The sequence below is a fragment of the Salvelinus alpinus genome, chromosome 12, assembly GCF_045679555.1.
Source record: "Salvelinus alpinus chromosome 12, SLU_Salpinus.1, whole genome shotgun sequence".
NCBI lineage: Eukaryota > Metazoa > Chordata > Actinopteri > Salmoniformes > Salmonidae > Salvelinus > Salvelinus alpinus.
Window position 1 is genome coordinate 23,332,861 of NC_092097.1, and position 23,838 is coordinate 23,356,698.

A 23,838-nucleotide genomic window follows, 5' to 3' on the forward strand; every position below is an offset into this window, starting at 1 on the left:
TACACATGACCACTATGGTCACATTGTCAAAAATAAAACTTGGGGTAAACCTTTGAGGTACATGTTTTTGATACTTCTTATCATCCACCAGCAGCCTTTGTTGGGGGGCATAGAGATCCAAAGGAATCAATTGAAAACCAGTAACCAATGGGTAAAGATGGTTCAGAACCTGAGTCGACAAGACACGCCTAGTGGTTCGTATGTAGTCATTTTAAAAAAAACTCAGTCAGAGTGAATTGTTTGGATCAATTGTAGTCCCATTGCTAAGTACGTCTATCGCATGCAGTGTTCTCTCATACATCCTCCAACAAGTTAGGACAGCTAGGAATCAACCCAGATGCATCCAATTATATGTCTCCAAAGAGTATTCCACCACGATTAACCATACTATTGGCTCTCATAAGGTTTCTGGTCAGTTTACCAATCCATGTGCCTGAATGAGAAATATACTCCCCAGTAATGGGTCCATCTAGAGCCTTAGTCTAGGACCCGCCCTTATGTTTAGGGGTAGTAAGTATGCCTCGAAGTTATATAATGTCTCTGCTATTGAATGTCCTAAATATCCCGTTCATCCACTGACTTTGGCAATTGGAAATAACAAGAGAGAACCTGTCTTGAATAATTTGAGACCTGTAACCGAACCCCAGCTTTGTCTTTGTGGTAGAGGTAGTCATGGGCCTTTGAGACAGCTGTAGGTGTTACGTGGGTGTGCCACCAACTACCGAACCTTCCCTTAATATGAATTAACCTTCTCTCACTCTAAAACTGGAATACCGATATCCGTTATAGGGTCTGGATTGGGAGCTCCTAATGGACTTTGCGGTGAAAATGGCTACTTAGAATTGCCTAATGGGTGGGATGGTTGCTGTTATTTAGGCCAAACTAAAATTCATGTCGCAACCATACCCCTGCTGACCCTATTGGAGGCTAAGCGTAACTCCACAGCGCACCGTAGTAGCCATGTGAAATGAGCAATGGCAGATAATGGCTTGGCTAGTACATTTTCTCTTAGCAATGGTGAACCGTTTGGATTGGCACTCTTCCCAGGGGTTGGAATTAAAGTGTTAGGTGATTGGATTAACAACATCACCTACTCCATGCAGGCCCATATGAATTTGACTATTGCTGGGTTTGCCCTTCTTTCTACTGATGTTCAGAATCTTAAAGCTGTTACAGCCAGGCATAGCCTGGCATTAGACTACATCCTGGATAAGGAGGGTTGATATTGCAGGGCCCTAAATTCTATTTCCCCCACTGACTGTGTTATGTGTCTCCCTGACTCATCTGATAATATGACTGAGATTTTGAAAGAATTAACAATTGGCTGACACCTACACCCCCACAAGAGAAGACTCCTGGTTCCTGTTTGGGTGGTTGAAAGTTAAACTAGTACATTTTGGATTTAAATTGTTTTCCATTTTAGTCCCATTATTGGCCCCCGTGCTTGTTCTGCTGATTTGCATTTGTGCATTCTGTGCAGCTGGAAAATGTGTACTTCATAAGGCTATGCCAGGCATGTTTATGCTTCATGTTTCTCATCCCCCAGACCCTTATTTTTATCCTCAATCTCCTGAGGATTGCTTGCAATCCAATACACCTTTTATGTATGATTCTTATAGGGGGGAATAAAGAGGGTTAACCCAAGGCCTTATACCTTTTAAAGGGTTAATAAATGATGTTATGATAAACTGTAAGGTCTCCTCTTCAGGAGACCTCTGTGTGTTTGTGTGTTAAAACCTGTTTTGAGTGTTGTGACCTTCAGACACTATCAGAAGGCATCTACATTCAGACTCCTCCTGTCTGGATCCCACCGTGGTTATCTGGTTTTCTGAGAACACAAGGCTACCACAGACCTGATGAAACCAGCCCCCTGTCAGAAGATACTTACACTCGTTCACCTTGTCATGACCCTATACTTGTGATGAAAGGTCAAGTTTCGGTCAAACCCACTTCTGAGTTTTTACTTGCTGATAAGATGGTTCCTGCTGTCAGGGGGAAATCAGATTTATTAAAATGTTGCCAGGGAAAGTTACGTAAGGGGGATTGGGGAGGCTATATGAGTTACAGGATGTCTTAGACATTTTGTAGAACTTGGGAAGAAACTATCATATACTGTTATACTGAACTCTGTACCAACTTCTGCCTCCAAATTGTATTGCTAAAGAATAATAATACTTTAAAAAATAGTCTGTGTTTCCTTTCCATTACTAATGCATGTTTGATACCTGATCATATGTTGAAGAAATGTACCTACCTTGTCACAACACAACTGATTGGCTCAAACGCATTAAGGAAAGAAATTCCAGAAATACATTTTTAAGGAAGCACACCTGTTCATTGAAATGCTTTCCAGGTGACTACCCCATGAAGCTGGTTGAGAGAATGTCAAAAATAAGCTGGTTGAGAGAATGCCAAAAATGTGCTAAGCTGTCATCAAGGCAAAGGGTGGCTATGTGAAGAATCTCAAATATAAAAAAATATTTTGATTTGTTAAACACTTTTTTGGTTACTACATGATTCCATATGTGTTATTTCATAGTTTTGATGTCTTCACTATTATTATACAATGTAGAAAATAGTAAAAATATAGAAAAACCCTTGAATGAGTAAGTGTTCGAAAACTTTGGACCGGTAGTATATACAGTTGAAAGAAATAAAAGCTGAAATAAATCATCCTCTCTACTATTATTCTGACATTTCATATTCTTAAAATAAAGTGGTGATCCTAACTGACCTAAGACAGGGACATTTTTACTAGGATTAAATGTCAGTAATTGTGAAAAACTGAGTTTAAATGTATTTCGCTAATTCGCTAATATTTCGTATGTAAACTTCCGACTTCAACTGTATATATGTGTAATATATAGTTTAGTTATAATGTATATATTTATGTTGTATATACAGGGCACATTTGTAAAAGAGACCTAGGTCTCCATATGTCTTCCGTGATCAAATAAAGGTTAAATTAATAAAATATGTCTCACTGATTAACTGAGCCTATCATCCATCCATGGGACGATGTACTGCGTGTGTTTGTGTGTTTGCATCCCCCAAAATAAAATGTCAAAATAATTATTGCTTGTATATCTATATGTACAGTATGTCCTGCTCAGACAGTGTTGCAAAAGTCTGTTATAAAATCAGATAAGAGGTAAGGCTCTTTCTCAAATCTGGCATTAAACTTTTCGACCGAGAAATAATAGAGACTGTTGCACAACTGCAAAACAATGAACGTTGTGCAACTGAGCACTAAGCAATTTAGAAAGACGTTTATCTTTATTGTTCCCTGGGGGGGAAACAGGTGATATTGAAAACAAATTCTGTTATGACATGTTTAACATAAGTAAATTGATTACTTCTTGCCATGTCTCTACAGATACTTAGTTTCCCAAATCTGGTATGAAAAATCTAATAAATCCTGTCCATACTAATTCCATAGACACAGTATATCAATATTGTGTAACGTGATGGCTGGTGACAAATCATTCTGTTTTTCCTGAAGCTTACAAAATGGACGCCGGATTTGGGAAGGTTGCATTGTAAAGAAGCAGATTATAAACATATGAATAGTTTGGGAATCCATCTCATGGTGTGTCCACACTCAAAAAGCTTAATTAAATCAGCACACTAGGCTGAAGGTGCAGGGCCTCTCCAGTAGGATTGAATAAGCTTTACAAAGCAGTCTGCATGAGACAGGGAAGGGTGGAGAAAAGGGTGGCTACAGTTAGTGGGCTATTAGGCCAGTCTTTTGACAGCATATTCTACTCAGTTGACTTGTCATCATGCATTCTTGAATGTTCCATCCATTTAATACTGCACAGCAGGAAATGGAATCTTGCCTCAGAATGAATTACTATTCTATTTTCTGAGATGCATCTAAAGAATATGAATAGTGTCTGAAGCCTAACCGTTAAATGTATGACTCCACGAGTGGTTCTGACAGCTACTGACTCCCTAATTTAGCAATGGAAACATTGGGCCTAGGACGTTTTTTAAATCTTAGCTGCAGAAATGTCTAAAGTACATGGAGCTGGTATCTCCCAAACATAATGTGAGCTGATCTTTGCAAGATTGTTCCATGCCTTGTCGGTCATTTGTAGCAGAGTTACAAATTGTCTACTTTACCAATAAGATCACCCTCCAATAGGCTACCTGGGGCGACAGGTAGCCTAGTGGTTAGAGCGTTGGGCCAGTAACCGAAAGGTTGCAAGATTGAATCCCTGAGCTGACAAGGTAGAAATCTGTCGTTCTGCCCCTGAACAAGGCAGTTAACCCACTGTTCCTAGGCCGTCATTGGAAATAAGAATTTGTTCTTAACTGGCTTGCATAGTTAAATAAAGGTTAAAGACTCTTAGTTCAGTTATTTAATCCTTCCCTGGTTAAATCATGGGGAAACAGGCGATTGGCAGGGGTTCCTGCAGTAGCCAGCCATGCCGGCCAGTTGTGACGTGGGCCAGGGATGCTGCAGTGAATCCTTTGGGAAATTACATCAGTGTGAGCAAAGAGGAAGTGGGGGTTGGATGGGACATCCACACCATGAACCATTCTACCATGGTGAACTCCATTAAGACAGTGTGATCACGTTTAAAATGACAGTGTTCAATTTAAACGAAGTGCACCAACTATTTTCCCTCAGACGTACCCTCTAGTTTCAACATCCTCACTATATCTATTACTGTACCAATGTGTAACACTGCAAACCAATACTGTATGAACTCTGGCTTCTTTTAGCTATATTCATTTCATTTATCATTTCTATCATCTCACCATGGTAACAGCACCTTCTGGCCTACAGGCCACATAACTGCTCATGGGTCAACCAATCATGGTTCATACTAAACATGATGACAATTAAATATTTGAAACTGGTTTCAACAAATCTGTCCTGAATTCAAACTTCATGGAGGTAGATTGTGCAATGCAATCGCATGGTTTTGGCAAGAGGTACAATACCCTTGTTGCTTGCTGTTTGGCTGCCAAAAAATGTCTAGTAAGCAATGAATCCATCCACCCTTAAAGGGACAAACTGAAGTTGCTCCATACATTTTCTGATGTATAAATTAATGATATGTACCCATTGATTCTTGAAGATTATAACTTATAAATGCATCGTGGACTGGGATATGGTCCGCATAGCGTCGGACAATAACATTGATGAATACGCTGATTCGGTAAGCGAGTTTATTAGCAAGTGCATCGGTGATGTTGTACCCACAGCATCTATTAAAACATTCCCCAACCAGAAACCGTGGATTGATGGCAGCATTCTCGCAAAACTGAAGGCACGAACCACTGCTTTTAATCAGGGCAAGGTGACCGGAAACATGATCGAATACAAACAGTGTAGCTATTCCCTCCGCAAGGCAATCAAACAAGCTAAGCGTCAGTATAGAGACAAAGTAGAGTCGCAATTCAACGGCTCAGACACGAGAGGTATGTGGCAGGGTCTATAGTCAATCACGGACTACAAAAGGAAACCCAGCCCCGTCGCAGACCACGATGTCTTGCTCCCAGACAAACTAAACAACTTCTTTGCTCGCTTTGAGAACAATACAGTGCCACTGACACGCCCGCTACCAAAACCTGCGGGCTCTCCTTCACTGCAGCCAACGTGAGTAAAACATTTAAACGTTGGCCTCCCGGGTGGCGCAGTGGTCTAGAGCACTGCATCGCAGTGCTAGCTGCGCCACCAGAGTCTCTGGGTTCGCGGCCAGGCTCTGTCGCAGCCGGCCGCGACCGGGAGGTCCGTGGGGCGACGCACAATTGGCCTAGCGTCGTCCGGGTTAGGGAGGGTTTGGCCGGTAGGGATATCCTTGTCTCATCGCGCTCCAGCGACTCCTGTGGCGGGCCGGGCGCAGTGCGTGCTAACCGAGGGGGGCGGGTGCACGGTGTTTCCTCCGACACATTGGTGCGGCTGGCTTCCGGGTTGGAGGCGCGCTGTGTTAAGAAGCAGTGCGGCTTGGTTGGGTTGTGTTTCGGAGGACGCATGGCCTTCGACCTTTGTCTCTCCCGAGCCCGTACGGGAGTTGTAGCGATGAGACAAGATAGTAATTACTAGCGATTGGATACCACGAAAATTGGGGAGAAAAGGGGATAAAATTTATAAAAAATAAAAATAAAAACATTTCAACGTGTTAACCCTCGCAAGGCTGCCGGCCCAGACGGCATCCCCAGCCGTGTCCTCAGAGCATGCGCAGACCAGCTGGCTGGTGTGTTTACGGACATATTCAATCAATCCTTATCCCAGTCTGCTGTTTCCACATGCTTCAAGAGGGCCACTATTGTTCCTGTTCCCAAGAAAGCAAAGGTAACTGAGCTAAATGACTATCGCCCCGTAGCACTCACTTCAGTCATCATGAAGTGCTTTGAGAGACTAGTCAAGGACCATATCACCTCCACCCTACCTGACACCCTAGACCCACTCCAATTTGCTTACCGCCCCAATAGGTCCACAGAAGACGCAATCGCAATCACACTGCACACTGCCCTAACCCATCTGGACAAATCAAATTTTATTTGTCACATACACATGGTTAGCAGATGTTAATGCGAGTGTAGCGAAATGCTTGTGCTTCTAGTTCCGACAATGCAGTAATAACCAACGAGTAATCTAACCTAACATTTTCACAACAGCTACCTTATACACAATAGTGTAAAGGGATGAAGAATATGTACATAAAGATATATGAATGAGTGATGGTACAGAACGGCATAGGCAAGATGCAGTAGATGGTATCGAGTACAGTATATACATATGAGATGAGTAATGTAGGGTATGTAAACATTATATTAAGTGGCATTGTTTAAAGTGGCTAGTGATACATGTATTACATAAAGATGGCAAGATGCAGTAGGTGGTACAGAGTACAGTATATACATATGAGATGCGTAGTGTAGGGTATGTAAACATTATATTAAGTGGCATTGTTAGAGGAATAGCTATGTAAGAATGCTGTTTATCGACTACAGCTCAGCATTTAACACCATAGTACCCTCCAAACTCGTCATTAAGCTCGAGACCCTGGGTCTCGACCCCGCCCTGTGCAACTGTGTCCTGGACTTCCTGACGGGCCGCCCCCAGGTGGTGAGGGTAGGTAACAACATCTCCACCCCGCTGATCCTCAAAACTGGTGCCCCACAAGGATGCATTCTCAGCCCTCTCCTGTACTCCCTGTTCACCAATGACTGCGTGGCCATGCACGCCTCCAACTCAATCGTCAAGTTTGCAGACGACACTACAGTGGTAGGCTTGATTACCAACAACGACGAGACGGCCTACAGGGAGGAGGTGAGGGCCCTCGAAGTGTGGTGTCAGGAAAATAACCTCACACTCAATGTCAACAAAACAAAGGAGATGATTGTGGACTTCAGGAAACAGCAGAGGGAGCAGCCCCCTAGCCACATCGACGGGACAGTAGTGAAGGTGGAAAGTTTTAAGTTCCTCAGTGTACACATCATGGACAAACTGAAAGGGTCCACCCACACAGACAGCGTGGTGAAGAAGGCGCAACAGTGCCTCTTCAACCTCAATTCGGCTTGTCACCAAAAACACTCACAAACTTCTACAGATGCACAATCGAGAGCATCCTGTCAGGCTGTATCACCGCCTGGTACGGCAACTGCTCCGCCCACAACCGTAAGGCTCTCCAGAGGGTAGTGAGGTCTGCACAACGCATCACCGGTGGCAAACTAGGACACCTACACCACCCGATGTCACAGGAAGGCCAAAAAGATCATCAAGGAAATCAACCACCCGAGCCACTGCCTGTTCACCCAGCTATCATCCAGACGGCGAGGTCAGTACAGGTGCATCAAAGCGGGGACCGAGAGACTGAAAAACAGCTTCTATCTCAAGGCCATCAAACTGTTAAACAGCCATCACTAATATTGAGTGGCTGCTGCCAACATACTGACTCATCTCTAGCCACTTTAATAATGAAAAAATGGATGTAATACATGTATCACTAGCCACTTTAAACAATGCCACTTTATATAATGTTTACATACCCTACATGACTCATCTCATATGTATATACTGTACTCTATACCATCTACTGCATCTTGCCTATGCCTTTCGGCCATCGCTCATTCATATATTTTTATGTACATATTCTTATTCATTCCTTTACACTTGTGTGTATAAGGTAGTTGTTGTGAAATTTTTAGGTTAGATTACTTGTTAGATATTACTGCATGGTCGGAACTAGAAGCACAAGCATTTCTCTGCACTCGCATTAACATCTGCTAACCATGTGTATGTGACAAATAACATTTTATTTGAGCTCAGTTCAAATGTTGTACTCCATCAGAACCCAAAATATCAGCTTGTTTTCCTCCAATGTTTCTAAACAAAGTAAATGTTAAACACTTTATAGCTGTCACGATCGTGTGGAGGAGAGACGGACCAAAACGCAGCATGAGGAAAATAAGCCATCTTCTTTTAATTAAACGAACGAAGATGAACATGAAACGAAAACACTATTACAAACAAAACAACAAATGATCGTGAAGCTAAATAACGCAAGTGCCCAGACAAGCAACAAACGTTAAACAAGACAACTACCCACAAAAGCCTACTGCCTATGGCTACCTTAAATATGGCTCCCAATCAGAGACAAATGAATGACAGCTGTCTCTGATTGAGACCCAATCTAGGCAGCCATAGACATAACCTAACAATACTCTATCCCATACACATACAACACCCATAGACTAACCAAAACACACACAACATACAATGCCCACCCCAACTCACGCCCTGACCAACTAAACATAATCAAAATAACATAAAAATAGGTCAGGAACGTGACATAACCCCCCCCTCAAAGTGCGTACTCCGAACGCACCACCAAAAGTCTAGGGGAGGGTCTGGGTGGGCATCTGTCCACGGTGGTGGCTCCGGCTCTGGACGCTGTCCCCACACCACCATAGTCACTCCCCGCTTCCGTATCCCCCCCCCAATGACCACCCTCCAACTAAACCCACCTAACTGAAGGGGCAGCATCGGGATAAGGGGCAGCACCGGGATAAGGGGCAACACCGGGATGAGGGACGACAGCTCCGGGCTGAGGGACGGCAGCTCCGGGCTGAGGGACGGCAGCTCCGGGCTGAGGGACGGCACGGGCTGAGGGACGGCAGCTCCGGGCTGAGGGACGGCAGCTCCGGGCTGAGGGACGGCAGCTCCGGACTGAGGGACGGCAGCTCCGGACTGAGGGACGGCAGCTCCGGACTGGCTGGCGGATCCTGGCTGGCTGACGGCTCTGGCTGGTCATGGCTGGCTGACGGCTCTGGCTGATCCGGTCTGGCGGAAGGCTCTGGCTGATCCGGTCTGGCGGAAGGCTCTGGCTGATCCGGTCTGGCGGAAGGCTCTGGCTGATCCGGTCTGGCGGAAGGCTCTGGCTGATCCGGTCTGGCGGAAGGCTCTGGCTGATCCGGTCTGGCGGAAGGCTCTGGCTGATCCGGTCTGGCGGAAGGCTCTGGCTGATCCGGTCTGGCGGAAGGCTCTGGCTGATCCGGTCTGGCGGAAGGCTCTGGCTGATCCGGTCTGGCGGAAGGCTCTGGCTGATCCGGTCTGGCGGAAGGCTCTAGCGGCTCCTGTCTGGCGGACGGCTCTAGCGGCTCCTGTCTGGCGGACGGCTCTGTAGGCTCATGGCAGACGGGCGGCTTTGCAGGCTCATGGCAGACGGGCGGCTTTGCAGGCTCATGGCAGACGGACAGTTCAGACGGCGTATGGCAGACGGGCAGTTCAGACGCCGCTGGGCAGACGGGCAGTTCAGGCGCCGCTGGGCAGACGGGCAGTTCAGGCGCCGCTGGGCAGACGGGCAGTTCAGGCGCCGCTGGGCAGACGGGCAGTTCAGGCGCCGCTGGGCAGACGGCAGACTCTGGCCGGCTGAGACGCACTGTAGGCCTGGTGCGTGGTACCGGAACTGGAGGTACCGGGCTAAGGACACGCACCTCAGGGCGAGTGCGGGGAGAAGGAACAGTGCGTCCAGGGCTCTGGAGACGCACAGGAGGCTTGGTGCGTGGTGCCGGAACTGGAGGCACTGGGCTGGAGACACGCACCATAGGGAGAGTGCGTGGAAGAGGAACAGGGCTCTGGAGATGCACTGGAAGCCTGGTGCGTGGTGCCGGAACTGGAGGTACCGGGCTGAGGGCACGCACCTCAGGGCGAGTGCGTGAAGGAGGACACACGCTCTTGAGCACCGAGCCTCTCCAACCTTACCAGGTTGAATGGTCCCCGTAGCCCTGCCAGTGCGGCGAGGTGGAATAGCCCGCACTGGGCTATGCAGGCGAACCGGGGACACCACCTGTAAGGCTGGTGCCATGTACGCCGGCCCGAGGAGACGTACTGGAGGCCAGATACGTTGGGCCGGCTTCATGACATCCGGCTCGATGCCCAACCTAGCCCTCCCAGTGCGGCAAGGTGGAATAGCCCGCACTGGGCTAAGCACGCGTACTGGGGACACCGTGCGCTTTACCGCATAACACGGTGTCTGACCAGTACGACGCCCTCTTACTCCACGGTAAGCCCGGGGAGTTGGCTCAGGTATCCAACCCGGCTTCGCCACACTCCCCTTTAGCCCCCCCCAATAAATTTTGGGGTGAGCCTCTCGGGCTTCCAGCCTCTCTTACGTGCTGCCTCCTCATACCAGCGCTCCTGGGCTGTGGCTGCCTTCTTCTCCTCCCTCAAGCAGCGATTCACACCAACCTTAGCCCAGGGTCCTTCTCCATTGAAAATTTGCTCCCAACTCCATTCCTCTTCTCTCCATTGCTTTAGTTCCTTCCCTCCTTCCTCAATCCGCTTGGTCCTGTTGTGGTGGGTAGTTCTGTCACGATCGTGTGGAGGAGAGACGGACCAAAACGCAGCATGAGGAAAATAAGCCATCTTCTTTTAATTAAACGAACGAAGATGAACATGAAACGAAAACACTATTACAAACAAACAAACAAAAAATGATCGTGAAGCTAAATAACGCAAGTGCCCAGACAAGCAACAAACGTTAAACAAGACAACTACCCACAAAAGCCTACTGCCTATGGCTACCTTAAATATGGCTCCCAATCAGAGACAAATGAATGACAGCTGTCTCTGATTGAGACCCAATCTAGGCAGCCATAGACATAACTAGACAACCTAACAATACTCTATCCCATACACATACAACACCCATAGACTAACCAAAACACACACAACATACAATGCCCACCCCAACTCACGCCCTGACCAACTAAACATAATCAAAATAACATAAAAATAGGTCAGGAACGTGACAATAGCCTCTATTGTTTGTATATAATGTATGTGTTCAGTCCTTGCATCCATAGCTCTGTCTATGAATTTGGTTATATTTCTCCAGCCCCATCCCTCTGCATTTTACAGAAACAGGGGCTGTGAGAAGGCTTTGGTATTGTTTCAACTGCTGACTGCCTCTTTAAAAAATATATAGGCAAATGGGAGGTATTGAGAGTTGCAGTTTCTCTACCCATGGCGTATTTCATTCATTCCTACCTGAATAAAATATAATCAGTCAGGCCTATAACTGCTGCAATTCAAAATGCGCACTGATGTCACTGTCAGAGTGCAGTAGTTTGTTGGTAGGCTACTTACTTTCTCTTGTATTCGTCTCTCTCTCGTTTGACTTTAGCCAACACATTATACAGAGCTCGTATTTCTGGGGTGATGGTATCGATTTGGACCCCAACACCGTCCGGATGATTCCAGGATACACCAGGGCCCTGGAGAGTCTCATAGCGCTCTCCGTGTCTTCTCACGTGCGTGAAACTCCAAATGGTACCAGGCAGTCGGGATTCAGGAGAGTCGGTTTGGACAGCTACTTCACGAGTGTATACTTGGTATCGTTGTTGCTCCAAGGCTTGCTGCAGTTGGTTCTCTAATAATTTGTTTCTCCGCTCTAATTCATGAACTTTGGCAAGAAAACAGCGAAACCGCAGGTTCAGAGTCTTTAGGACATGAATATTGGACCCCAAATCATTTCGAAGCGCACTGGTTACAGCGCCCGTCCCAGCAGTGGACATGCCGCTGACAGGAATTGTAGCAATCATAGCAGCAGGCGAAGAATCAAAAAAAGAGTTCATCATACTGGTAAACATAGAAATGATTAAATCGTGTTTTGTTTTTTGTTTTGCTACATGAATTTAACAACAAAACTGATCATATCCTCCAAAATGCCAGTTCTCCAGGTAGTTTCTTATGATGTGGCTCCTTGAAATTAGATTGACGGGGCAGTTGAAGGTGATGGACCTTCGCTGTCCTCAAAACTCCAGAAAACACATGTTCCTATTGATAGGCTATCCACAAACACATGTTCCCTTCGGTAGGCTATCCACACACATATAATCTTATCAGTCCAGATCTCTGGCGCAACGGGAAAGTCTCCATCCTCCTCTGTTATACGCAGGAATATGACACACCGTGCGTTTGCCTCTGCTTTTTCAGATGCTGCTGATGCTGTAGACCTATGCGCTCAGTTTCTCCCTTTCCCATTCTCTCTAGACACACTCACTGTCTTTGCTCCTATACGCGTGTCTTTCTCCGGACTCTGGTACCGCGGTGTGATGACAGACTAGTCTACAGCCCTACCCCTGCCTCTGTGGCGCCGCTAGGTCATTCAAGCAAACTGCTAAACTGGGCACTGTATGCATCAACCCTCCCATTCTCTGTCACGTACCCTCACGTGCAAAAACACAAGCACGCGCGCACACACAGTATTCCCAAAATGCATAGGCCTTTCAAAGAATGTCCTGAAGTGGACACAATTGGTTATTTCAAGGTAGGCTTGTCTAATTCTTGGGCTAATATGTGAATTTTAGGAACTGTATTTTCTCTCATAATTCTGCGCTTTGGGCTCCCAGTCACCCTGTGCAGAAAACAAATTGTTAAAGTTTAAAATTAAGCAATAAAATATCATAATGTTATTATTATATATTTTTTTTTAACTAGGCAAGTCAGTTAAGAACAAATTCTTATTTACAATGACAGCCAAGGAACAGTGATTTAAACTGCCTCAGGGGCAGGATGACAGATTTTTACCTTGTCAGCTCCAGGCAGAGATTCGATCTAGCAACCTTTCGATACTGGCCCAATGCTCTAACCACTAAGCTACCTGCCGGTATAATGTTGTCCAGAAAAAAAGATGTGTGATAGATCCCACTGGACACAGACATCAATTCAACGTTGGCTACCACAGCATTCTGCAGCGGTACGCCATCCTATCTGGTTTGGGTTTAGTGGCACTATCATTTGTTTGTTTGGGTTTAGTGGGACTATCATTTGTTTGTCAACAGGACAATGACCCAACACACCTCCAGGCTGTGTAAGGGCTATTTTACCAAGAAGGAGAGTGATGGAGTGCTGCATCAGATGACCTGGCCTCCACAATCCCCCGACCTCAACCAAATTGAGATGGTTTGGGATGAGTCGGACCACAGAGTGAAGGAAAAGCAGCCAACAAGTGCTCAGCATTGTGGGAACTCCTTCAAGACTGTTAGAAAAGCATTCCAGCTGAAGCTGGTTGAGAGAATGCCAAGAGTGTGTAAAGCTGTCATCAAGGCAAAGGGTGGCTATTTGAAGAATTTCAAATATAAAATATATTTTGATTTGTTTAGCACTTTTTTGTTTACTACTTGATTCCATATGTGTTATTTCATAGTTTTGTTGTCTTCACTATTATTCTACAATGTAGAAGGTGGTAAAGGGAAGTAGTTTGTGGTTGAAGAAAATAAAGAAAAACTCTTGAATGAGTAGGTGTTCTAAAACTTTTGATCCAGTGGTGTATATGTAACTGATAGATGCACACACATATTACATGTTACTGTCATTTGTAAAGTTGTTTTTGTCTGTAATGTCTTTCATTGTGTCGGACCCCAGTAAGACTAGCTGTCGCCATTGGCATCTTCTAATGGGGATCCTAATAAATCAAATCAAATATCATCTTCACAGACTGAGGCTGTGTTAACACTTCAACAGTTTTCAACAGTTACACTTCAACAATGAAAGTAAACAAACACAACAGCACACCCGGTGGATTACTAAGCACTCACTTCCGTCATCATGAAGTGCTTTGAGAGACTAGTCAAGGACCATATCACCTCCACCCTACCTGACACCCTAGACCCACTCCAATTTGCTTACCGACCCAATAGGTCCACAGACGACGCAGTCGCAACCACACTGCACACTGCCCTAACCCATCTGGACAAGAGGAATACCTATGTGAGAATGCTGTTCATCGACTACAGCTCAGCATTTAACACCATAGTACCCTCCAAACTCGTCATCAAGCTCGAGACCCTGGGTCTCGACCCCGCCCTGTGCAACTGGGTCCTGGACTTCCTGATGGGCCGCCCCCAGGTGGTGAGGGTAGGTAACAACATCTCCACCCCGCTGATCCTCAACACTGGGGCCCCACAAGGGTGCGTTCTGAGCCCTCTCCTGTACTCCCTGTTCATCCACGACTGCGTGGCCATGCACGCCTCCAACTCAATCATCAAGTTTGCGGACGACACTACAGTGGTAGGCTTGATTACCAACAACGACGAGACGGCCTACAGGGAGGAGGTGAGGGCCCTCGGAGTGTGGTGTCAGGAAAATAACCTCACACTCAACGTCAACAAAACAAAGGAGATGATTGTGGACTTCAGGAAACAGCAGAGGGAGCACCCCCCCTATCCACATCGACGGGACAGTAGTGGAGAAGGTGGAAAGTTTTAAGTTCCTCGGTGTACACATCACGGACAAACTGAATTGGTCCACCCACACAGACAGCGTTGTGAAGAAGGCTGAAGAAATTCGGCTTGTCACCAAAAGCACTCACAAACTTCTACAGATGCACAATCGAGAGCATCCTGTCGGGCTGTATCACCGCCTGGTACGGCAACTGCTCCGCCCACAACCGTAAGGCTCTCCAGAGGGTAGTGAGGTCTGCACAACGCATCACCGGGGGCAAATTACCTGCCCTCCAGGACACCTACACCACCCGATGTCACAGGAAGGCCATAAAAATCATCAAGGACAACAACCACCCGAGACACTGCCTGTTCACCCCGCTATCATCCAGAATACGAGGTCAGTACAGGTGCATCAAAGCAGGGACAGAGAGACTGAAAAACAGCTTCTATCTCAAGGCCATCAGACTGATAAACAGCCACCACTAACATTTAGTGGCCGCTGCCAACATACTGACTCAACTCCAGCCACTTTAATAATGGGAATTGATGGAAATTATGTAAAAATGTATCACTAGCCACTTTAAACAATGCCACTTAATATAATGTTTACATACCCTACATTACTCATCTCATATGTATATGTATATACTGTACTCTATATCATCTACTGCATCTTGCCATCTTTATGTAATACATGTATCACTAGCCACTTTAAACTATGCAACTTTATGTTTATATACCCTACATTACTCATCTCATATGTATAGACTGTACTCTATACCATCTACTGCATCTTGCCTATGCCGTTCTGTACCACCACTCATTCATATATCTTTATGAACATATTCTTTATCCCTTTACACTTGTGTGTATAAGGTAGTAGTTGTGGAATTGTTAGGTTAGATTACTTGTTGGTTATTACTGCATTGTCGGAACTAGAAGCACAAGCATTTCACTGCACTCGCAATAACATCTGCTAACCATGTGTATGTGACAAATACAATTTGATTTGATTTAAAGCACAACCACCAACTACCACACTAAAACAACCACAAACTATTTCCGCTTTACCACCTTCTGTCCATGCCTCCTCAAGGCAACAGCACACACGGGAGAGATATTCCCATCTTGTCATGTCCTCTATATTTTCTCCTGTCCTGTGTTAATAGCAGATTGCACCTTAGCATACTTGTCTGGCTCCTCATTGCACATCCACCAAGACGGCCTACCTCAGTCAGACGTTCTTCACAGTTTGGGAGGTTGACAACGCAGTTGTCAACAATGATGGAGAGGTCTTGGAGCTGGCAGGTCTCCCAAGGCATGAATAGCAGTGCTGTCTTGTAGAGTTTGAGCCTGAGGGTGTGGACCAACATCCAAGCGTGTGTAACAACACATCCACCACACTGATCCTCAACACAGGGGCCCCTCAGGGGTGCATGCTCAGAACCCTCCTGTACTCCCTGTTCACTCATGACTGCACGGCCAGGCACGACTCCAACACCATCATTAAGTTTGCCAACGACACAACAGTGGTAGGCCTGATCACCGACAACGACGAGACAGCCTATATAGGGAGGTCAGAGAGCTGGCCATGTGGTGCCAGGGCAACAGCCTCCCCCTCAGCATGATCAAGACAAAGGAGATTATTGTGGACTACAGGAATAAGAGGACCGAGCACACCCCCATTTTCATTGACGGGGCTGTAGTGGAGCAGGTTGAGAGCTTCAAGATTATTGGTGTTCACATCACCAACAAACTAACATGGTCCAAGCACACCAAGACAGTCGTGAAGAGGGCACGACAACACCTATTCCCCCTCAGGAGACTGAAAAGATTTGGCATGGGTCCTCAGATCCTCAAAAAGTTCTACAGCTGCACCATCGAGAGCATCCTGACTGGTTGCATCACTGCCTGGTATGGCAACTGCTCGGCCTCCGACCGCAAGGCACTACAGAGGGTAGTGCGAACGGCCCAGTACATCACTGGGGCCAAGCTTCCTGCCATCTAGGACCTCTATACGAGGCGGTGTCAGAGGAAGGCCCTAAAAATTGTCAAAGACTCCAGCCACCCTAGTCATAGTGTCACGATCGTCTTGCTGAGAGAGAGTGGACCAAGGCGCAGCGTGTGCAAAATACATTCTCTTTTATTTTAGAGAAAAAAGGAAAAAAAAACACACAACGAACACTTTAACAAACTGAAACAACAAACATGAAGCTAAAGACGTAAGTGCACACACAAGCTACAAACGTACAACATAGACAATTACCCACATTAACCTAGTGCCTATGGCTGTCTTAAATATGGCTCCCAATCAGAGACAATTAATGACATCTGTCTCTGATTGAGAACCATTCAGGCAACCATAGACACAGCTAGACACCTACACTAAACACAAACCCATCTACTCTACTTAACCCCCTAAACCATACAACCACCCTAGACAATACAAAAACACATACATTCCCCATGTCACACCCTGACCTAACTAAAATAATAAAAGAAACAAAGAATACTAAGGCCAGGGCGTGACACATAGACTGTTCTCTCTGCTACCATATGGCAAGCGGTACCGGAACGCCAAGTCTAGGTCCAACAGGCTTCTAAACAGCTTCTACCCCCAAGCCATAAGACTCCTAAACACCTAATCAAATGGCTACCCAGACTACCCCCCCCCCCCCCCCCTCTTTTATTTCTTATTCTTATCCATATTTTTTTTAACTGCATTGTTGGTTAGGGGCTCCTAAGTAAGCATTTCACTGTAAGGTCTACACCTGTTGTATTCGGCACATGTGACTAATAAAATTTGATTTGAAGCGGAGACATCTTCCAAAAACACAGAGATAATATGTCAGGGGAGTGGCAGAAAAAGTGAGTGCCTTCAGCATACCAGTGATAAGAGAGACCCTGAAATGCCAACACAGAGGGGGAGAGCAGAGTACTATACATATCAATAACTTTCCTAGTTTCATCATTTGCGGTAAAGTGCCTCACACCATCACATCTGGAAAAAACAGAAACCACCAGTTCGCAATAAAGGTCGCAATAAAGTAAACAGACAAGAGACAACAGCACGCAGTAGAAATGGAAACGTTAGCTAGCTGAAGCTAACTGTTAGCGAAAGTGTTTTGAACCTGTTGAAAATAAACTTCCAATGCTCCTTCATGTTCTTCATCCAGTTGTTTCATCTTCAGCTGAACATTTCAAATGTGATTTGTTGAAATATTTTCCGATCATGTCTAGTTAGAATACAGCTTATGTGAAATTGACGTCAAAAGTAGAACATTTTGGCATTTTAGCTAACCCTAACTCTTTTCCTAACCTTAATCTAATTCTCATAACTTGCTGCGTAAGTTCTCCTAACCTGCTACGAAAAGTCAATTCTGACATAAGCTGTACTCTATTCAAAACTATTTTTTCCTTCTGCTTCAAATAGTTCTGCAAATATGACCTATCTCATTTTAACCAATCTAATCTTTGTTTTAGCTTTGACGTAGTGTCCGTCATCAGTATGGAGTGATTTCAGTGCCCCCCCACAAAAAAAGTCAGTGGCAAAATAAATTGTATTTGAATTCATTCAATTCAGTTTGAAATCATGAAATACAAGTTCAATTTATGAAATAAATGATTCCATTTGAGCATTACACATTCAAATTCAATATCTTAATACAAATTCAAAATGATGGAATTCAAATACAATTTTTGTTGGCACTGAAATCACTCGATACATTGGAATCAGCTGAGCTGATGGAGACTTGACAACATTTCATCAGAGATTTTAGATTTAATTCGAATAAAGCCCTACATTTATACCCAGTCGCATCTTTGAGAAAATATGGTGAAAATATTCAGTCATACAAGCTAAAGAAAATCAGTGAAGTCTACAAAGAATAGAAAGAACACACACACACTCACAACTCCATTTCATTTGTGTATGTTTAGTACACCATACCATCACCAGGTTCTTGTGTGTGTAGGAGCCAGGTAGGCCTAATAGCTTGTCTATCTGGAATTTCACCTCTTGCCACTGCATTTTTCACTTCAGGTTCACAGATACAACCATGGGTGATGGAGATTCATCATTTTAAGCCTTGTATAAATCACCACAGTAATTCATAACTTCATCACTACATGATCATAGGCTATATTTACATAGCCTAGCAGATGGGAAGGAAAGAGAGATGGAATGAGGATGGGAAATGGGTGATATGATGTAACATACCACTGTGACCCAGATTTGACAAGTCAAGCACCCACCCTACCCCCTGCTGAATAATGCTCAATAAATGCACTACTGCAGCTGCTGTGTCTGCTGATCCATGCAACGCCTCAAACCAGATCCCCAGATCTAGCTGCAAGGTGGCTCCCTTGACAGAATACATGGCTCGGTGCAGAGCATAAGATAAATATGATGTTGTCCATAAACTCATCTGTTACAGATAATTATTCCACAAGCACAGCAGGAAACAGCCACTGTCTGTTTAATGTCTGTTTAAAGCATTGATTAATTAGCCTACATTTAATCATATTTTAGAGAGAGAAACACCCTTTACTTGCAAGTGCATACCACAGACCTCATTCAAGTGAGACTGCCCCCCTCTCCAACCTGTCCATTTTTTTTGTCATTGCAGCGCAATATGTGCTTTATGGAGCGAAAGAGGTACAATATTTAGATTCAATAGAAAACAACAGAATAAAGAAAGAAATCATTATTTCTGTCACACCATAATAACTTTTAATGGCTTTATCATGATTGCTATGTGCTTGTTACAGCACTTATTATAAGGTGCGCCCTCTCATGTTTGCAGGGTTCCATCTACTGGGGGAAAAGAGACCATGTCCATAAAGCACATTTATTTTACATTGTTAATCCAGATTATTAAATCATGTATTTATATTATCAAAGTCAATATTTTATTTCAAGTCAATTATGTAGCAGAAAATGAGTTCCGGAAATGCAACAATACATTTTTTGTAGGCATATTTTGGACCGCTATATTCAACAGACAGAAACACGTGGGGTCCTTTTCCTCCATAGGTCTACACAACGTGAGAACCATGCCGAAGTCAAAGAGAGACAAGAAAGGTATGTTTTTATGTCATTCGTCCAGTAAATTAAGGGTATATATAGTCTAGTGTATTGCTTCATGTAACAGTTAACGAATATAGCATTTCCAGGGTATGTTCTGCATCAAGAGGTGAAAGAGGAGCCAGCTAGCTACGAAGCTAACATTAGCTAACTAGCTAATTATGTTTATTATGATGGCTAATGCTGGAAATACTTTGTTGTCCTGTATGCATCAAACCTGATTGTTTGCCTTTTTCATCTCTTCAGTTTCACTAACAAAAACAGCCAAGAAGGGTCTGGAAACTAAACAGAACTTAATAGAAGAGGTAACTACGTATACTGATACCCATCAATCCTAGCTAGCTAAGTTTTCTGTCTGACATCGGTATCCAGCTAATAAACGCTTGACTAATGGCCTGTATCTGTATGTTCATGTCTTTATAGTTGCGGAAATGTGTGGACATTTACAAGCATCTGTTCATCTTCTCTGTGGCAAACATGAGGAACAACAAACTGAAAGACATCAGGACAGCCTGGAAACACAGTCGGTAAGAACACACACAACACAGGTCTATGCAGCCTGGTTCTCATTACTCAGACAAATCTAATTGTCAGACACCCATGACGTGTTATGCGTATCGTTAGGTGCAGCTGGTTTGACAATGAGGTGATGTTTTTCTTCTTCAGATTCTTTTTTGGCAAAAACAAAGTAATGATGATCGCTATAGGTAAAGGACCAACAAGCGAGTACAAAGACAATTTGCACAAGGTATGCTATATTTGTTATGATTAAGTAATGTAGACTCATGAGGTAAGGTCTTGTACATTTGGTTTGCACAAAGACACTTTTCAATGAGTTTAATGTTGGTCTCTGCTTATTTTGTAGGTCAGCCGGTTTCTGAGGGGAGAAGTGGGTGTGTTATTCACAAATAAAACCAAGGAAGAGGTACGAGAGTAAGTAAACCTATGTCTTGCATTTCCATTAAAGATGTACCATCATTAAATGTAGTATATATTTTTTTGTTCATCCGGTGCTTTGGCTGATTCCTTGCCCTCCATGGTAGTTTCATATAAGTTGTTTTTCTCTTGATAAATGTTTTTCAGGTATTTCAGCCAGTTCAAAGAGATGGATTTTGCACGAGCGGGAAACAAGGCAGGGATGGCCATAACACTTGATGAAGGACCCCTGGAACAGTTCCCTCACTCCATGGAGCCACAGCTGAGACAGTTGGGACTCCCCACAGCACTCAAGAAAGGTGAGACCTGTCTCTGATGTTCAGAGAAACCTTTCATAAGTCTGTAATGAAAGGATGGCTGTAACCTCTCTAGTGACCCATTTTGTTTAAATTGACTTTTTCTGCTTCTGCTACAGACTTCAAACTATGATCTACCAACTGAAGCTCTTCGATAACTAGTCAAGTTTACGTTGGATTACTTCCAAAGGGGAAGGATTAAATGTTGCAATTGTTGGCTTATACCCCATTGTTTTGTTGTAGGAGTGGTGACACTACTGAAAGACCATGACGTGTGCAAAGAGGGAGACACACTAACCCCTGAACAGGCCCGTATTCTGGTGAGTTCTAAACCTTTCCCCCAGTCTACACCCGATTGGCCTATGAGACATTCTGCAAGTCCACAGTTGCTAGATGGTTCCATTATTTTCCCCATATAGAAACTCTTTGGGATTGAGATGGCAGAATTCAGAGTGCAGATCAAGTGCATGTGGAACTCTGAAACGAGCGACTTTGAGAAGCTGGCTGAGGAAGAAGAGGAAGAGGCCATGCAGGATAATGACACAGAGGAGGAAGAAGGGGATGGGAAATGAATCTGGATAGACCAATGGACTTCTCAGACCTTATGATTTTAATACTGTGTGACCTGTATGTTTTAATGCCTCAACCTTCAAGTGTTTCCTTTTGCCTATGAAATGCTAGATTTCTGAGGCACAAATTCACTGGTATGTTACCCATTGAATCTTGTGGACATACATTTTGTGCTTTATACATCTTTTGTTGTCCACTCAAATACAACAGTACAAACTAAAACAGTTTGCTTGGTTGTGTCTTATAAAACATCCCACAAAAAAATGTTTAGTGGGAATTGTTTATGCACAGTATAGCTTTAAGTTAGGTACAGCAATGTAAAATTGTTAGCCACATTGCGATCCTTACAAACGCACCGGCCATGGCAGATCAGTGAAGATAAAATACTCCCATTGTTCTCCAGTTTATTAGACACAGCCTCCAGAAAATGTTTTTCCCTAATTCATTGAATTTACATGAATTGCTCACCATTAGAATATACAAGATCAAAGTCATCTGTGCCTTTCCTAGTTTGTTTTAATGAATACTTGCATCAATGAATACTTGCAAAAATCTCACTGTACAATTTGTCAATTGTTATAAGGCAAATCAAGAAAAAATGGCAATGGTTTGTGGATAATGTCGATATAGTCAATCAGATGACCATGGGTTGTTGAGACATCTAGCTGAAGTAATTGGGGCTACCAGGTCCCAGACCTGTTTGAAGGCCTCCACCACCCGCACATCTAGAGGGCCCTCAGAGGCAAACAGGTTCTGCTGCAGCTGCTCGATGCTGGACATTCCAATGGTGACAGTATCCCAAATCCCTCTGGAAGAGTGGCGACAACCCAGGTGCAAGAGGACCCAACCATTAGCACTACATATGTCACACTAACTAAACATTTATGGTGATAATTGTAGATAGTACTGCTGACATTGAGTGGCAATTGTCATGTTCATCCTATTACATTTATTTTAAAAAATGTCATAAAGGTGGAATATGTAGAAATCCTTCCGCCATTTCCTTTTTGCTGAAATTCTAATAGTTCACCTAATTTCAGTTTGTGACAAAACAAGCAGTCATTGTGTAGAGAATCATTGTACCATCTAAACCGCTGTGAAATATATTTTCCGTAACCAAACATACTGTGTTTGAAGCTGGTGTACAAAACCGAAAGTAAAACACGAAAAAACAAAACTTAATGGGAAGCATAGAAATGGTGCACATAAAACAGATTTACTGCTTAGACTTGCTTTCAATGGGAATGACAGATCTATAGCTTACATTTCTATGTGGATTTGGTTGGGTTGCCCAGAAAGGTACATATTGTAGCTTTAAAATCAAAGTGACTAGCTGATAGTGGGTTGTCCCTGTTCTTGTTGCATGCGGCTTGTTACCTTGAGGTGGGAGTCCAGTGTAAAGCAGCATATGTCATAGTCTTCTTGTCTGAGCCATACACTGTCTCCAGGGCCTTCTGAACAAGCTCTATATCCTGGAAGTGGCATTCCTTCCAGTACCTGACATAGAACACATTAATCATCCGAAGGTAATGTTTTTTTTTGTATCTAGTGTAAAGGTAATCTCGACAAATAATGTTTTCATTGTGAATAACAATGTTTATCCTATTATTACTGTTTAATCTATTGTAATAGTTTAAAAACGTAATAATATTGTTCTGTAATTTGAATGAAGGCAATGTGGTGAGTGACAGATGCAGGCTTCCTGTGTGTGTTACCTGATACACAGTGGGAAGTATTCAGTTGTTTGCGAATGGTAACGATTTCAGTGACTTCTGATGCTGTATAGTTTGGTAAGCCAAGCTCCTTGTATTTCCCCTGAAAACCAACATAGAAAAAAAGACCATGCCCAAAGAGCATTATCAAACGTTATTTGTCACATGCGCCGAATACAACAGTTGTAGACCTTAGAGTGAAGTGCTTACTTACAAGCTCTTAACCAACAATGCAGTTAAGAAAAGCATAATTAGCATAATATTGCAATATTTTAATAGTTGATATGGTCACCACAATTTTTTTCTTACTCAAATATCAGAAGCAGGTTTTAGAACCGGTTCAGGGAACAGAACAGAAAACCGGAAAACAACATTTATCAACGAACAGATTCAGAGCCGAGAACAAAAGTGATCTATACTGTTCAGGAGCAGAGCTGTTCTTTTATTTTCCAATGCAATCTGGGGATCCCTGCACAACTGAAATGAAGCGCACCGCACTCTAGTAGTGAACATATTGCAGAAACATAGCAGTGAAATATGCAACATAGGG

At 44.0% G+C, this 23,838-nt stretch overlaps 2 protein-coding genes across 3 annotated transcripts in view; one reads left to right on the forward strand and one right to left on the reverse strand.

The window, feature by feature from the left end:
- The window catches only part of LOC139535718 (intermediate filament family orphan 2-like), an 83,516-nt gene extending 70,916 nt beyond the window's left edge, over nt 1-12,600 (reverse strand). For both annotated transcript variants that reach the window (XM_071335433.1, XM_071335432.1), the window contains exon 1: nt 11,609-12,600. In XM_071335433.1, the coding sequence (XP_071191534.1) occupies nt 11,609-12,111 (503 nt within the window). In that variant the 5' untranslated portion in view covers nt 12,112-12,600. The remainder of the gene's footprint in view (nt 1-11,608) is intronic.
- A 7,036-nt stretch (nt 12,601-19,636) lies between these two features.
- LOC139535711 (mRNA turnover protein 4 homolog) lies at nt 19,637-22,070 on the forward strand. The gene is made up of 8 exons (XM_071335414.1): nt 19,637-19,771; nt 20,021-20,079; nt 20,198-20,301; nt 20,441-20,522; nt 20,640-20,707; nt 20,858-21,009; nt 21,250-21,326; nt 21,426-22,070. The coding sequence occupies exons 1-8, from the start codon at nt 19,744-19,746 to the stop codon at nt 21,576-21,578; spliced, it is 723 nt and encodes a 240-aa protein (XP_071191515.1). The 5' UTR covers nt 19,637-19,743; the 3' UTR covers nt 21,579-22,070.
- The last annotated feature ends 1,768 nt before the right edge of the window (nt 22,071-23,838 follow it).

Excerpts from the sequence above, each read along its gene's own strand:
- LOC139535711 (XM_071335414.1), top strand. The coding sequence starts at position 19,744 with ATGCCGAAGTCAAAGAGAGACAAGAAAG. Across the intron at positions 19,772-20,020 it reads GTCAAAGAGAGACAAGAAAG|TTTCACTAACAAAAACAGCC; the intron begins GTATGTTTTTAT and ends TCATCTCTTCAG. Across the intron at positions 21,010-21,249 it reads CCCCACAGCACTCAAGAAAG|GAGTGGTGACACTACTGAAA; the intron begins GTGAGACCTGTC and ends GTTTTGTTGTAG.